Source organism: Pseudophryne corroboree, chromosome 1, assembly GCF_028390025.1.
Source record: "Pseudophryne corroboree isolate aPseCor3 chromosome 1, aPseCor3.hap2, whole genome shotgun sequence".
Taxonomy (NCBI): domain Eukaryota; kingdom Metazoa; phylum Chordata; class Amphibia; order Anura; family Myobatrachidae; genus Pseudophryne; species Pseudophryne corroboree.
This window is the reverse complement of record NC_086444.1, coordinates 604,398,635-604,413,853: the sequence shown is the minus strand read 5'-3', so window position 1 is coordinate 604,413,853 and position 15,219 is coordinate 604,398,635. Positions and strand designations below refer to the sequence as shown.

The window sequence follows — 15,219 nt, the reverse complement described above, 5'->3', positions numbered from 1 at the left end:
AGTTCACTAGATCTGGATTAGGAAATTGCTCTTGATACAAAGCTCATTGTCCCAAGACAAAAAAAATAAGAATTTACTTACCGATAATTCTATTTCTCGTAGTCCGTAGTGGATGCTGGGAACTCCGTAAGGACCATGGGGAATAGCGGCTCCGCAGGAGACTGGGCACAAAAAGTAAAAGCTTTAGACTAGCTGGTGTGCACTGGCTCCTCCCCCTATGACCCTCCTCCAAGCCTCAGTTAAGATACTGTGCCCGGACGAGCGTACATAATAAGGAAGGATCTTGAATCCCGGGTAAGACTCATACCAGCCACACCAATCACACCGTACAACTCGTGATCTGAACCCAGTTAACAGTATGATAACCGTAGGAGCCTCTGAAAAGATGGCTTCCAACAATAAACAACCCGATTTGTTTGTAACAATAACTATATACAAGTATTGCAGACAATCCGCACTTGGGATGGGCGCCCAGCATCCACTACGGACTACGAGAAATAGAATTATCGGTAAGTAAATTCTTATTTTCTCTGACGTCCTAGTGGATGCTGGGAACTCCGTAAGGACCATGGGGATTATACCAAAGCTCCCAAACGGGCGGGAGAGTGCGGATGACTCTGCAGCACCGAATGAGAGAACTCCAGGTCCTCCTCAGCCAGGGTATCAAATTTGTAGAATTTAGCAAACGTGTTTGCCCCTGACCAAGTAGCTGCTCGGCAAAGTTGTAAAGCCGAGACCCCTCGGGCAGCCGCCCAAGATGAGCCCACCTTCCTTGTGGAATGGGCTTTAACAGATTTTGGCTGTGGCAGGCCTGCCACAGAATGTGCAAGTTGAATTGTACTACAAATCCAACGAGCAATCGTCTGCTTAGAAGCAGGAGCACCCAGCTTGTTGGGTGCATACAGTATAAACAGAGAGTCAGATTTTCTGACTCCAGCCGTCCTGGAAACATATATTTTCAGGGCCCTGACTACGTCCAGCACTTGGAGTCCTCCAAGTCCCTAGTAGCCACAGGTACCACAATAGGTTGATTCATGTGAAACGCTGAAACCACCTTAGGGAGAAATTGAGGACGAGTCCTCAATTCCGCCCTATCCGAATTAAATATCAGGTAAGGGCTTTTATAGGATAAAGCCGCCAATTCTGATACGCGCCTGGCTGAAGCCAGGGCCAACAGCATTACCACTTTCCATGTGAGATATTTCAAATCCACTGTGGCAAGTGGTTCAAACCAATGTGATTTTAGGAACCCTAAAACTACATTGAGATCCCAAGGTGCCACTGGAGGCACAAAAGGAAGCTGTATATGCAGTACCCCTTTGACAAACGTCTGAACTTCAGGCACTGAAGCCAGTTCTTTTTGGAAGAAGATCGACAGGGCCGAAATTTGAACCTTAATGGATCCTAATTTTAGGCCCATAGACAATCCTGCTTGCAGGAAATGTAGGAAACGACCCAGTTGAAATTCCTCCGTAGGGGCCTTCTTGGCCTCACACCACGCAACATATTTTCGCCAAATGCGATGATAATGTTTTGCAGTTACATCCGTCCTGGCCTTGATCAGGGTAGGGATGACTTCATCTGGAATGCCTTTTTCCTTCAGGATCCGGCGTTCAACCGCCATGCCGTCAAACGCAGCCGCGGTAAGTCTTGGAACAGACAAGGTCCCTGCTGGAGCAGGTCCTTCCTTAGAGGTAGAGGCCACGGGTCCTCCGTGAGCATCTCTTGCAGCTCCGGGTACCAAGTTCTTCTTGGCCAATCCGGAGCCACGAGTATCGTTCTTACTCCTCTCCTTCTTATGATTCTCAGTACTTTTGGTAAGAGAGGAAGAGGAGGGAACACATATACCGACTGGAAAACCCACGGAGTTACCAGAGCGTCCACCGCTATTGCCTGAGGGTCCCTTGACCTGGCGCAATATCTGTCCAGTTTCTTGTTGAGACGGGACGCCATCATGTCCACCTTTGGTTTTTCCCAACGGTTTACAATCACATGGAAGACTTCTGGATGAAGTCCCCACTCCCCCGGGTGGAGGTCGTGTCTGCTGAGGAAGTCTGCTTCCCAGTTGTCCACTCCCGGAATGAACACTGCTGACAGTGCTATCACATGATTTTCCGCCCAGCGAAGAATCCTTGCAGCTTCTGCCATTGCCCTCCTGCTTCTTGTGCCGCCCTGTCTGTTTACGTGGGCGACTGCCGTGATGTTGTCCGACTGGATCAATACCGGTTGACCCTGAAGCAGAGGCCTTGCTTGACTTAGGGCATTGTAAATGGCCCTTAGCTCTAGGATATTTATGTGAAGAGACGTTTCCATGCTTGACCACAAGCCCTGGAAATTTCTTCCCTGTGTGACTGCTCCCCAGCCTCTCAGGCTGGCATCCGTGGTTACCAGCATCCAATCCTGAATGCCGAATCTGCGGCCCTCTAGAAGATGAGCCTTCTGTAACCACCACAGGAGAGATACCCTTGTCCTTGGAGATAGGGTTATCCGCTGATGCATCTGAAGATGTGATCCGGACCATTTGTCCAGCAGATCCCACTGAAAAGTTCTTGCATGGAATCTTCCGAATGGAATCGCTTCGTAAGAAGCCACCATTTTTCCCAGGACTCTCGTGCACTGATGCACTGACACTTGTCCTGGTTTTAGGAGGTTCCTGACTAGCTCGGATAACTCCCTGGCCTTCTCCTCCGGGAGAAACACCTTTTTCTGGACTGTGTCCAGAATCATCCCTAGGAACAGTAGACGTGTTGTTGGAATCAGCTGTGATTTTGGGATATTTAGAATCCACCCGTGCTGACGTAGCACTACCTGAGATAGTGCTACTCCGACCTCTAACTGTTCCCTGGACCTTGCCCTTATCAGGAGATCGTCCAAGTAAGGGATAATTAATACGCCTTTTCTTCGAAGAAGAATCATCATTTCGGCCATTACCTTGGTAAAGACCCGTGGTGCCGTGGACAATCCAAACGGCAGCGTCTGAAACTGATAATGACAGTTTTGTATCACAAACCTGAGGTACCCTTGGTGAGAAGGGTAGATTGGGACATGGAGATAAGCATCCTTGATGTCTAGAGATACCATATAGTCCCCTTCTTCCAGGTTCGCTATCACTGCTCTGAGTGACTCCATCTTGAATTTGAACCTTTTTATGTAAGTGTTCAAAGATTTTAGATTTAAAATTGGTCTCACCGAACCGTCCGGCTTCGGTACCACAAACAGCGTGGAATAATACCCCTTTCCCTGTTGTAGGAGGGGTACCTTGATTATCACCTGCTGGGAATACAGCTTGTGAATAGCTTCCAATACTGCCTCCCTGTCGGAGGGAGACGTTGGTAGAGCAGACTTCAGGAACCGGCGAGGGGGAGACGTCTCGAATTCCAATTTGTACCCCTGTGATACTACCTGCAGGATCCAGGGGTCCACTTGCGAGTGAGCCCACTGCGCGCTGAAATTCTTGAGACGGCCCCCCACCGTGTCGTTTGGAATCCGCATCACCTGACCACTGTCGCGTCCATAACGTTCTTCTGGCAGAAATGGACATCGCACTTACTCTAGATGCCAGGGTGCAAATATCCCTCTGTGCATCTCGCATATATAGTAATGCATCCTTTAAATGCTCTATAGTTAATAATATACTGTCCCTATCCAGGGTATCAATATTTTCAGTCAGGGAATCCGACCAAGCCACTCCAGCGCTGCACATCCAGGCTGAGGCGATCGCTGGTCGCAGTATAACACCGGTATGTGTGTATATACCTTTTAAGATATTTTCCAGCCTTCTATCAGCTGGTTCCTTGAGAGCGGCCGTATCAGGAGACGGTAACGCCACTTGTTTTGATAAGCGTGTGAGCGCCTTATCTACCCTAGGGGGTGTTTCCCAACGTGCCCTAACCTCTGGCGGGAAAGGGTATAGTGCCAATAATTTATTAGAAATCAGCAGTTTTTTTATCGGGGGAAACCCACGCTTTATCACACACCTCATTTAATTCATCTGACTCAGGAAAAACTACTGGTAGTTTTTTCACACCCCACATAATACCCTTTTTTGTGGTACTTGTAGTGTCAGAAATGTTCAATGCCTCCTTCATTGCCGTGATCATGTAACGTGTGGCCCTACTGGACATTACGTTTGTCTCGTCACCGTCGACACTGGATTCAGTATCCGTGTCAGGGTCTGTGTCGACCATCTGAGGTAACGGGCGTTTTAGCGCCCCTGACGGTGTCTGAGACGCCTGAACAGGCACTAATTGATTTGTCGGCTGTCTCATGTCGTAAACAGTTTTTTGCAAAGTGCTGAAATTGTCACGTAATTCTTTAATTACTACCATCCAGTCAGGTGTCGACTCCCTAGGGGGTGACATCACTAACACAGGCAATTGCTCTGCTTCCACATCATTTTCCTCCTCATACATGTCGACACAATCGTACCGACACCCAGCACACACACAGGGAATGCTCTGATAGAGGACAGGACCCCACTAGCCCTTTGGGGAGACAGAGGGAGAGTTTGCCAGCACACACCAGAGCGCTATATATATACAGGAAAAACCTTATATAAGTGTTACTCCCTTTATAGCTGCTGTATTATATATTAGCTGCCAATAGTGCCCCCCCTCTCTTGTTTTACCCTGTTTCTGTAGTGTAGTCTGCAGGGGAGAGTCAGGGAGCCGTCCTTCCAGCGGAGCTGTGAAAGAAAATGGCGCTTGTGTGCTGAGGAGAAAGGCTCCGCCCCCTTCACGGCGGCCTTTTCTCCCGCTTTTTTCAGGAAACTGGCAGGGGATAAATGCATCCATATAGCCCAGGAGCTATATGTGATGCATTTTTTTTGGCCATATAAGGTTTTTATATCGTTTTTATTGCGTCTCAGGGCGCTCCCCCCCAGCGCCCTGCACCCTCAGTGACCGGAGTGTGAAGTGTGCTGAGAGCAATGGCGCACAGCTGCAGTGCTGTGCGCTACCTTATTTGAAGACAGGAACGTCTTCTGCCGCCACTTTCTCCGGACCTCTTCGCTCTTCTGGCTCTGTAAGGGGGCCGGCGGCGCGGCTCCGGGACCCATCCAGGCTGAACCTGTGATCGTCCCTCTGGAGCTAATGTCCAGTAGCCAAGAAGCCCAATCCACTCTGCAGTCAGGTGAGTTCGCTTCTTCTCCCCTTAGTCCCACGATGCAGTGAGCCTGTTGCCAGCAGGACTCACTGAAAATAAAAAACCTATTTAAACTTTTACTTCTAAGCAGCTCAGGAGAGCCACCTAGCTTGCACCCTTCTCGTTCGGGCACAAAAATCTAACAGGCTTGGAGGAGGGTCATAGGGGGAGGAGCCAGTGCACACCAGCTAGTCTAAAGCTTTTACTTTTTGTGCCCAGTCTCCTGCGGAGCCGCTATTCCCCATGGTCCTTACGGAGTTCCCAGCATCCACTAGGACGTCAGAGAAATATAGTATCCTTTTATTAATAATTTCTATGATAAGCAGATGATTTGATGGCAGAATTGTACATATTTAAAAAGTAAGTAATGCTACCATTTAAATTGAATATGGATTAAAGATTAAGTGGGAAATTCAATTGCCTGTGGTAATTTAGCGCTGGCTTTTTGATCATATGGGGCTATCCAGTTGGCCTTGAATGCAGCCCGACACTAGCTCTTATCTGGGAATTTGTTTTTTGGAACCTGCTGAGGTCCTCAAAAAAAATCCCTGGTAAGAGCCCTGTTTTTGCGATTGCGGCCGTGAAAACACATAGGTATGTGAATTTAGCACAGATCCTATGTGTTTTCTCCCAAAAACAGGTAACTTTGCACCTTGACATAAACACAAATGCTGTCCAGTATGTGTGGGCTACATATAAAAACAGACAGTATTTACCCTGCATGTACCCCTTGCATTGCAACATGGTTTGTCCAAGTGCACAGTTACTTTCTCTGTCCCTAAGCACATGATATGCCTATAGGGTTTATTTTGAAATAGGTCACCGTGCTCCTTCTAACAAATGGAGGAGATTACCATGTTAGGTGGGAGATGCTTATCTGAGTAGCCAGAGTTTAAGTGTCCGCTTTGGAGACTTGCGAAGCACTGCCTGGATTAGTGGATTGATTAAAAGAAGAAAACTGATCAAAAGATTTCTTGTCTGCATATCAAAGATGTACTGAATATTTATCTATTCGGTAAAAATTGTGGCAAAATAAAAAGTACCTACTAAGACCAGCACCTTATACAGGGCGGGATATACAATGCATTGCACCATTGATGCAATACATCCATACACTTATTGGGTACATACTAACATTAATATTACTGGTTTGTACCTAGAACATTTCAACGGAGAGCTCTCCAGATAAGAGCTGTCCCTTGCGATACAAGGACTTTGCGGTGCGCAGAGTGTGGTGCGGGCTGCAGGGGACACTGGGAGGGATCTGATTGGATCCCTCTCAGGAATGTGAAAAGAAGCCCATAGGTTTAAACTGGGCAATGCCATCTAAAGATGGCGTCTCCCACCAGGTCCAAGCTCCAGAAGGTATTGCATTGATACATATGGGAAATGTGTCCAAATTCTGAAAATGACCGTTTTTAGATTTTTTCCCCCGCATTTTCCTTTTAGTACATCTCGTTCCCAATGACACCCCATAGGAAAAAAAATTCAACAAATTACTGTAACTCATAACATACATTTTGAATGCACTTTTGGATTCAAGTAAGTTGCTTGCTGATATACTGCATCATTAAGAGCACCTTAATTAGTCCATATCTGTAGCCTTGTAGCCACACATTCAGAATTGGTTTCCCAGTTTCCACTGCTGAAGTTCCCATGCTGTCTGTCTGTAGTGACAAGCAACTAGCTATATGTTCAGTTGCATATACAAGTGGGCTAGAATCACAGCAAATGCTGCAGGAGAACCAACCATACAGGACATGAAAGGTTGAAATTATGGCGTATTGGTTAATTGTTGGCCAATTTAAATTAGTCTGTTTTCAGTCTATATAAAATTAAAAATTTTGTTTTCCACATCCTAGATAGAGCATTCAGAGAAGAGTTCAACTGATCAGCAATCAGTCAACCCAGTAGTGGCTCAACCCCTTGTAGAAACCACTGGAGCCAAACTACATGGGATCCATAAAAATAACAGTTCTACAGAGATAAAGCAACAGGTACTGTACTTAAATAAAATCTGATTCCATTCTTCTATCCTCAATGTATTGTCACTGCTTTCCTGAATATTCACTGTTGCATGAAGAATAAGGAAGGGATTCTTTTGCTGGTTAAAGAGTTGAGACCCCTGGTATCTTTCACCATGCTTTCTTCTAGAATCACACACAGGCGACACTTCAGAAAAACACTATGGTACATTTTTTTTTTTTAAAGGAGAAAGGGTTAATGGTAAATTGTAATTTACAAAAAAAAAAAAGACCATTTTAAATGAAGTCCTATCTAAACATTTTACATACAGTCATATTGAACAATAAGCGTTAGTACAGTTAATAATTATTAGTAACACAGGTTACAAATGCTGGCGTGATTTAAATTTCCACTTTGTTACTCTTAGCAGGAGGTCGATAACTTGGTTTCAGCTCCAGTTTTAACCAGTATCAAATTAATATATAATAATAAAGGGACCCAACATACAGTATGCTGGGTCACCTCAGTCTTCCCAACATGCTCTGGAACCTTTCTGTTGCTCTATCTAGACCTGTACCCTCATCCCTGGTCCCTTCTAGCCCCATACTTACCCTGTTCTGTTGCTTTGTGTCCCAAGCAGATGGACAGGTGGCGTGCATCCCAGCTCCTGCACTGTGAAAGCATGTGGAGAAGGGACAGACCGTGCCAAATTATGATATAGTTAAACTTGTAGTAGCCCTTATGGTGGATACAGACATGATCAGCAGTGGTGTACTTGGAATATGTATGAGATTACTGTAGTTGCTTATCTGACCCCAAAGGGTTATTTTACAATTATTGCTACTGATTTGGGTCTTGATTGTCACCTTGCTTGAAATCCTTTTTAGCTAGCTGTATCTGGGATCTGTTTGTACTAGCTTAAGTGACCATGCGATGACTGTATCAATAAACTCCTCTCTGGTCTCTGAAAACACTCTCTGTAGGTACTTGCCAAACTTGCTAACAATCTGTTTGTCACTCCCAGAGCACTGCGGTGAATGGCTTCCCCAGCAGCAATTTTATTCTATTGAACAAATTCAACATTTTTGCTATTAATTTGAATAGCCAGTTTATTTTCAGTGTGCACTAACGCTCATTGATATGCATTGCACATAGAAGTACATGTCAAAATCTTAGCCAATCACAAGCAATATAACTAAAACACACAAATCGGGCAATATAACTAAAACACACAAATCATTTAAAAATGAAAATGACTTTTTAGCATAATTAGCTGCTCTACAAAAAAAGGAGAAGCAACTGAAACCCCTAAATTCTATCAGTATAGACAGAGTATATAGGACTACTGATTATTAACTGATATTTATCTTTATTAAAGACCGCTAAACTGACAGACATCAGTGTATTTAATATCACCGATATTTATTGATCCTATATGAACCTATGACGCTTGATTGTACCATTGTGCATTGTTTCTGTAAGACTGTTTTAATTGTGTATATTCCTTTGACTTTTGAAGCTATACATTATACTGTACATTTACTTTTCAAGGTGAAACATGGTCCTGTGGAGAAGAGTCACGTCATGACCTGCGTGGTGTATGGCTGTAATAGTATTTTTACTAAAGAAAGTGGGAAACGATTTTACAGGTAACCATTTTGACTGACTATTAAGATGAATGAAGATACTGAAGTCCACGTGTTAACTTAGAATGTGTTAAGTAAACGTGTCTGCTAAACCTACTCAAGAGTTCAACTAAACTAACGTGAATAAGGATGTTTTAAGCTGTTTTCCGCACAGTTGTACTCTGAACATATGAAAAGTTCTTGATATGATAACTAGGCTGTAAAAACGCTATATGTAGTTTTTCTTGGGATACATACCCTTAACCTACAATTGCTGCTGGGATTACTGCATTGCATTTTCAGGAAATTCAAACTCAAAAAACCCCAAGATATAGTTTGTGTTGCTACTGCTTAACAAAAATTAGTCATATTTTGGAATGGAATGTGACACTGTAAAATAGTTCAACACAGAGGTAAGAAAACCCTAAGCAGCACTGGATTAAGAAAAGTCTTTATTTTATTTTTTTAGAGCTTCCAGCATTTGAAGATTTTAAGTCTGTATATGGGGCCTAATTCAAGGTTGATTGCAAAAGCAAAATCTTCCTCTAATTGGCAAAACCATGTGCACTGCAGGGGGGAAGGCAGTTATAACGTGTAGAGAGAGTAAGATTTGGGTGGGTTATTTTGTTTCTGTGCAGGGTAAATACTGGCTGCTTTATTTTTACACTGCAATTTAGATTTCAACTTGAACACACCCCACTCAAATCTAATACCCCTTTCACACGACACAAATAACCCGGTTTCGACTCGGTATATTGCCAGGTCGTGAAGAAACTATCATAGGTTCTCAAACAGTTAATGTTTTCCAGGTCTCCTCACATAATCACAAGTGAAATAATTAGCTCCATCTATGGATCTTTTAAAATGTATCAGTGAGTAATGACTACACCTGTGCACCTGCTAGGTGACCTGGAAAACTTGAGCTGTTTGGACATCTGAGAACCGAGTTTGAGAACTGCTGTAAGCATAATTTATTTGAACTGTGGTAGCACCATTCTAAAGCACTAAGGGGCAGATGTACAACCAATCAGCTCCTGTCCTTTTTCAAAGACAGCCTGTAACATGGCAGTTAGGAGCTGATTGGATGGTACTTCAAGTCTGTTAAGAGAAATTTCAATATGGTAAAGGTGTGAATTCAGAAATTCTATGCCTCATTGCATCAAGTGATGTTATGGTAGATTACCCTAGCCAGAGCCTTCATAGATAGAATCAGGTGTGACTGGGAAAACCGCTGTTGCTTACCATTGGTAATCATCCTGGCCTCTGATAGTTTGCTATTTGCCGTTACTTGAGTGGAAGGAAGGAGATTTTGGGAGATATTCAATTACCCGCACTCACTGCTCGGGTGTAGAACGGGGCGGTTTCTACCGAAAACACACAGGTTTTGCTGAATCTGCGTGTTTTCAAGTGAAAAGTATGTTTTATCTGGGTGAAAAAACATTGATGAAACATCGGGAAATATCACCTGAAGCTTCATCAATGGTAATTGAATATCCCCCTTTGTATAGTGACAGGATTATTTGTAGACAGGAAGAATCCTGCTCCATATACCACAGCACCTTTACCATAAATTTCCAAAGCATCTTATTGAAAGCATTTTTGGCATCTGTGGACATAAGTAGGGTAGGGAGTTTTATTTGTCAAGAGAAGTGGATAAGATCTATAAATGTGGTGGTGTCATAAAGGGCTCTGTCCTGCACAAAACACACCTGGCCATTGGGAATCACTGTTGGAGGGAGAAACCGGAGATTGTTCACTGTAAGTTTAGCAAATAACTTGACATCTAGATTTAGCAGAGGGATAAGATTAGAAATGGAGCACAGGGATGGGTGCTTACTCTCTTAACAGAGGGGCCTGGTCATTTTAATAGTACCATACAGTTAGCAATTAATACCCCTTTCACACTGCACAAATAACCCGGTATATTGCTGGGTCGATGTGCTGTGTGAAAGGGGTAAGTCCCGAATTCCCGGGTCGCCTGACCCGTATTTCAACCCAGGAATAAAGCAGAGTTAATCTCATCTCCAAGAGCCACCTCCGTACCTGTCCTTGATGACGCCAGAGCCTCCTCTGCTGAAAGGGGTCTCATGGGGGTTGCACCTTGGAAGGACCCGTGTATAATGTCTGAGTGCGACCTGCGCTTGCAATGTGAAAGCAGTTTAACTCAGAGCTGGCCATCCCCAATAACTCTAAAAGATTTTAGGTAAGATTGCAAGGAAATAAAAATGTAGTTAACTTGGTAACCCTATATGTAAGGGACAGTGAAATAGTTCATCTTAACATGGCACACAAACAAACTACAAACATTACAAGCAAATATTTCACTAGTCAGAGAATGATGCAAAGAACCTAGCATTGGTTTAGGATCAGAATAAAGATCAATTTAAATGAGACTTGCAAATTAATTTCTTCAAATCAAGGGCCAACAGGGTCCTCAGAATTGACTGCCGAATGACATGGTAACCTGCCCTTGTAGGCAGACCAGTAATAGAGAGCCACTTATGGCACAGGTTCTACCGAGTGAAAGTTGTTATACCAATTATTTAAATTGGCTTTGGTCTGAAGACAGAATGACGCTACTACCTAACTCTGACAACACAGTGCGATTTGCACCAGTATGAAAATCAGAGTATAATGATTGATTAAAATAACCAAGTCTGATTAAATGGGTAAAGCACCCGTGAGAAACATGTAACAATTTTATGTTTACAGATACCAAATACAAGTTTATGTATTCATATACAATACTGTGATATCAGGACCATTCAAAAATACTTTTAATAAATTTTAAGCCATTTTAAATAAATGGTTCAGACTTTACTTGGTAGAACCTGTTCTATAAGTTACTCTCTACTTCTGGATATTCCAAATATAGTTCTGGATGTCTTTTTTGCCTTTTAAAGGCAGCAAATACTTCCATGTGAGATACAAGACCCTTAAGTAAGAAAGCCGAAGATATTTTCTTCCTTGCAGGCAGACCACCATTCGTCCCTACAGGGGAAGGGTGCAGGCTTCAGTGTTGAGGTTAATTTTACAAATGTTTATGGACTTTCGGGATGTGCAAAGTCTCACGGGAAGTTCCCAACTCCTTGAAACTTTAAGGATAAGTAAATTGCCATTGTGATTCACTTGGACACTAAATGGGGAAACACTGGGGAAATTGAATGTTCTGCTTCTTGTGTTCCACAGTACATGGGCACAACATCTTAAGTTTCTGAAGAGTATTCCAGGATAGTTCTTAGAAATTCTGCATTTTGTGCCCATAAAGCTAGATTTCTTCTATTATTCTTGCCTTGTTCTTAATGGTAAAGTCATTTTTCACAGGTTTATTTTTATTAGCCTGAGAGCTCAGTGTGCACGTTCAAAAATAATTGCGGCATCTGTTTTATAGTAACATAGAATTTGATGCAGCGACACATCAAGAGAGGAGGAGGTCCGTGTGCAGTTTTCGTCCGAGCCCACTCCTCTATAGCTGACAGGGCAATAGACTCTGGGCACTAGGGTACTAGGAGACCCTAGCGCTGTCCCAGAGTCTAGTGCACATGCGCAGGTAGCCAGTTTCCCCAGTGGTTTTCCTACTGCAAAAGCGCAAAGTGCTGCACCATTTTCCCAGTGGTTTCTGTTGCTGCGGACGTTGGACTCCGAGAATAAGTATTGAAATAATGAGGGCAGGGTGTGTGGTGTGGGCCCCCCTGCACCCATTATAGATACACCAGTGATTTGACGGCAGATAAGAACCATGTGGCCCATCCAGTCTGCCCATTAGGGTAAGGGGTTATGGTATTAGGTTTGTTTTAGCAGTTTGGGTTATGGGTGAGGGTATTAAGGTTAGTTTGCGGGATGGGATTAGGGTGTTAGGGATAGGATATTAGGGTTGATTTATCAGTTTGACATCGGAAACAAATGCACTTTAGCCCAGATTTGTGTGTACACACTGGAGCAACTCCGTCCTTCATTAGCACACTACAAGACGCTAGCGATATAACTTGGTTTGATGTGCAGTACATCAAACCAAGTGGCCGTTGCTAGCGACCGCGGGAGCATGCAATCCCCTATACACACATTAATATAGGAGATATGTCATTATGAAACGGCATATTGTGCCAACACCACTCCGCTTAAGCATGATCGTGCAGTCGGAGGCTTTCCAGTCATGCTGAGGCTTATTTCACAGCAGCTGACAAGACACAAGCTGTCTACTTCTTGCTACACCACTGACTCCTGCAGAAAAGAAAATTAGGTGATGCATAGCATATACCATATACACAATATACACTGAGTGGTCAAATTAATATGACCACCAAGCGATTTTATGCAAAGTAGCTATTCCGCAGATAGTGCTGACTTAGGATGTCTGGCTTTGTATAAAAAAAGGAAAGGCGAAGGTATGCAGAGACTAATGAAGTGTAGCACTTATAAAATAATGGTTAAACAACGCAATTTGATGGACTTTGAATGTGGAATGATTTTTGGCGCTCGCAGCAAAACAGCTGCACTAAGGTGGAAGTAGTTAGTGTACACAGAGTGGACCAACAGACAAACTGGGTCTGATCGCAAGTCCCTTGCCATAAATGGCTACTGGATGCTCAGGGAGAACGGAGAGCGGGCAGACTTGAATTAAAAAGTAAATGAGAGGAAACTGGTCATGTGCAGATGGTAGGGTGAGGATATTTTCCCTTTGTGGAAAGGACCCGGATGTGACATCAAGTGAGGGCAGAAGTTGTCTTCTGCCCTTACAGCATGTTAATGTTTTATCCCATCTCCGTTTGCTGTAGGGTATTTTGTTTCATTTATGCTGTATTGCACCTTTGCAGGCTCTCGTCGCTTGCCATGCTTCGGGCCTGAAGGTATGGAGCCTTCTGGCTTTGTCGTGACTCTTCAGGGAGGTGGAGGCAATATTATGGAGATGCAGTTCGTTGCATTTGGCCTAATATTCCCCATAAAATATTCCAACAGTTAGTAGAATCCATGTTTAAAAGAATTCAAGTAATATTAAGGTCAAAAGGTGGCCCAACAAAGTACTTACCCGGTGGTCTTAATAATTTGGCCACTCAGCTTATAATACCAGTTGTGCTTCTGGGAGTACGCTGCAGTACTAGTCTGGCAATCCTGGTGCGTGCTTAATGGGATAGCAGTGTCCTGTGAGTCAGAATAGAAACAGGTTTTCTTTTTTTAATTTTGCTACTTGGTTTTTATCAGCAAACCTTTTCCCTGAAGTAAAACGCCTAGGGCAGTTAGGTAGTTAAATATAGCCCTGTCCAGACATAAAGTGAACACATGTACTAGCACCCATGACACCATAACATACCCATGCACTTCATATGCTAAATGATGTCACTTTAAGCCACAGGAAAACAGCAAGTGTGATTACCCTTGCAAAAAACATACTGTTATCCTGTTTATTTTATCTAAAGATACATTTTAATTTACACAGGCTGCATAATAAATGATGTTTCACTGCAGAACAGATTTGTTGCAGTAGGAATTTTAGTTGCGTCTTGCTTAAGTGTGGAACAGAAGCTAAACATGAGTATTCATCATTTTTCATAGGTTTCCTATGAAAAATCCTGAACGCCTGTCCAAATGGGTTCAAGCAGTCCAGCGTACCGAGTGGCAGCCATCCTCAGCCAGCAGAGTCTGCAGTGATCATTTTAAAGACAAGGATTACATCCTGCGACCAGGGTCTCCTCGTCTACGTCCAAATGCCGTGCCTTCTGTTATCATAGCAAGAAAGAGAATTAGAAGAAAAAACATTAGTCTAAAAGATACAGACCGAGCCCTGGAACACTACAACTCTATGGAGGTTCTGGGAGGAGACCAAGGGACAGATATAACTGTTGACCACACTTATTCAACAGTGCACAATGCAGTGGACAGTCATCATTTCAATCCTGACGCTCTTACACTTAAAAAGAAAGTGAGAACTTTGCAACGTCAAATACAAAGGCAGAGGCACACTATTAAAAAGTTATCTGAAAAAATTGTACACTTAAAAAATATAACCGACCTGGACTCGGTTTCATCAACAGCAGCACCGTGATATGAGGAGTTATGATGTCGTCCCATATATTTTATTTATAGCAGGATACAGCTAAAAATTGAGGTAGGGATTGATTGGTCACAAAGCAGTTTCTTAAACTATTCAGGGTGACCGCTATTGGTCATTGCTAAGAAAGTCTCAGTCGGCCAGATTAGCATCAACAATTCAAAACTTAGCAATACTAATAAACCTTATGAAATGATTTCTGTGTTGTATTATTTCCATGCAGTACATATACACCTGTCCCAGTATATGACTTGAACCCGAGTCTGCTTTCAAACCAATCCCATCTGTTTTACTGATGTATGGTTTTATGTATTACAGTCTGTTTTCCAATTTGCTAAATTCTACAATTTGGGTGCATCCTGCATTAATGCCACACACTGCACAGGTTATATCAGACTGGGCATATTAACAATGGTATTGAGAACAGTGTGGGTTATGAAA

The 15,219-nt window shown here is 43.2% G+C and overlaps 1 protein-coding gene across 1 annotated transcript in view; it reads left to right on the top strand.

The window, feature by feature from the left end:
- LOC134902057 (THAP domain-containing protein 5-like) overlaps window positions 1-14,974 on the top strand; it is a 131,002-nt gene extending 116,028 nt beyond the window's left edge. The window contains exons 7-9 of the mRNA XM_063914360.1: window positions 7,005-7,139; window positions 8,659-8,756; window positions 14,283-14,974. Coding sequence (XP_063770430.1) covers window positions 7,005-7,139; window positions 8,659-8,756; window positions 14,283-14,772 — 723 coding nt within the window. The 3' untranslated portion in view covers window positions 14,773-14,974. The remainder of the gene's footprint in view (window positions 1-7,004; window positions 7,140-8,658; window positions 8,757-14,282) is intronic.
- The last annotated feature ends 245 nt before the right edge of the window (window positions 14,975-15,219 follow it).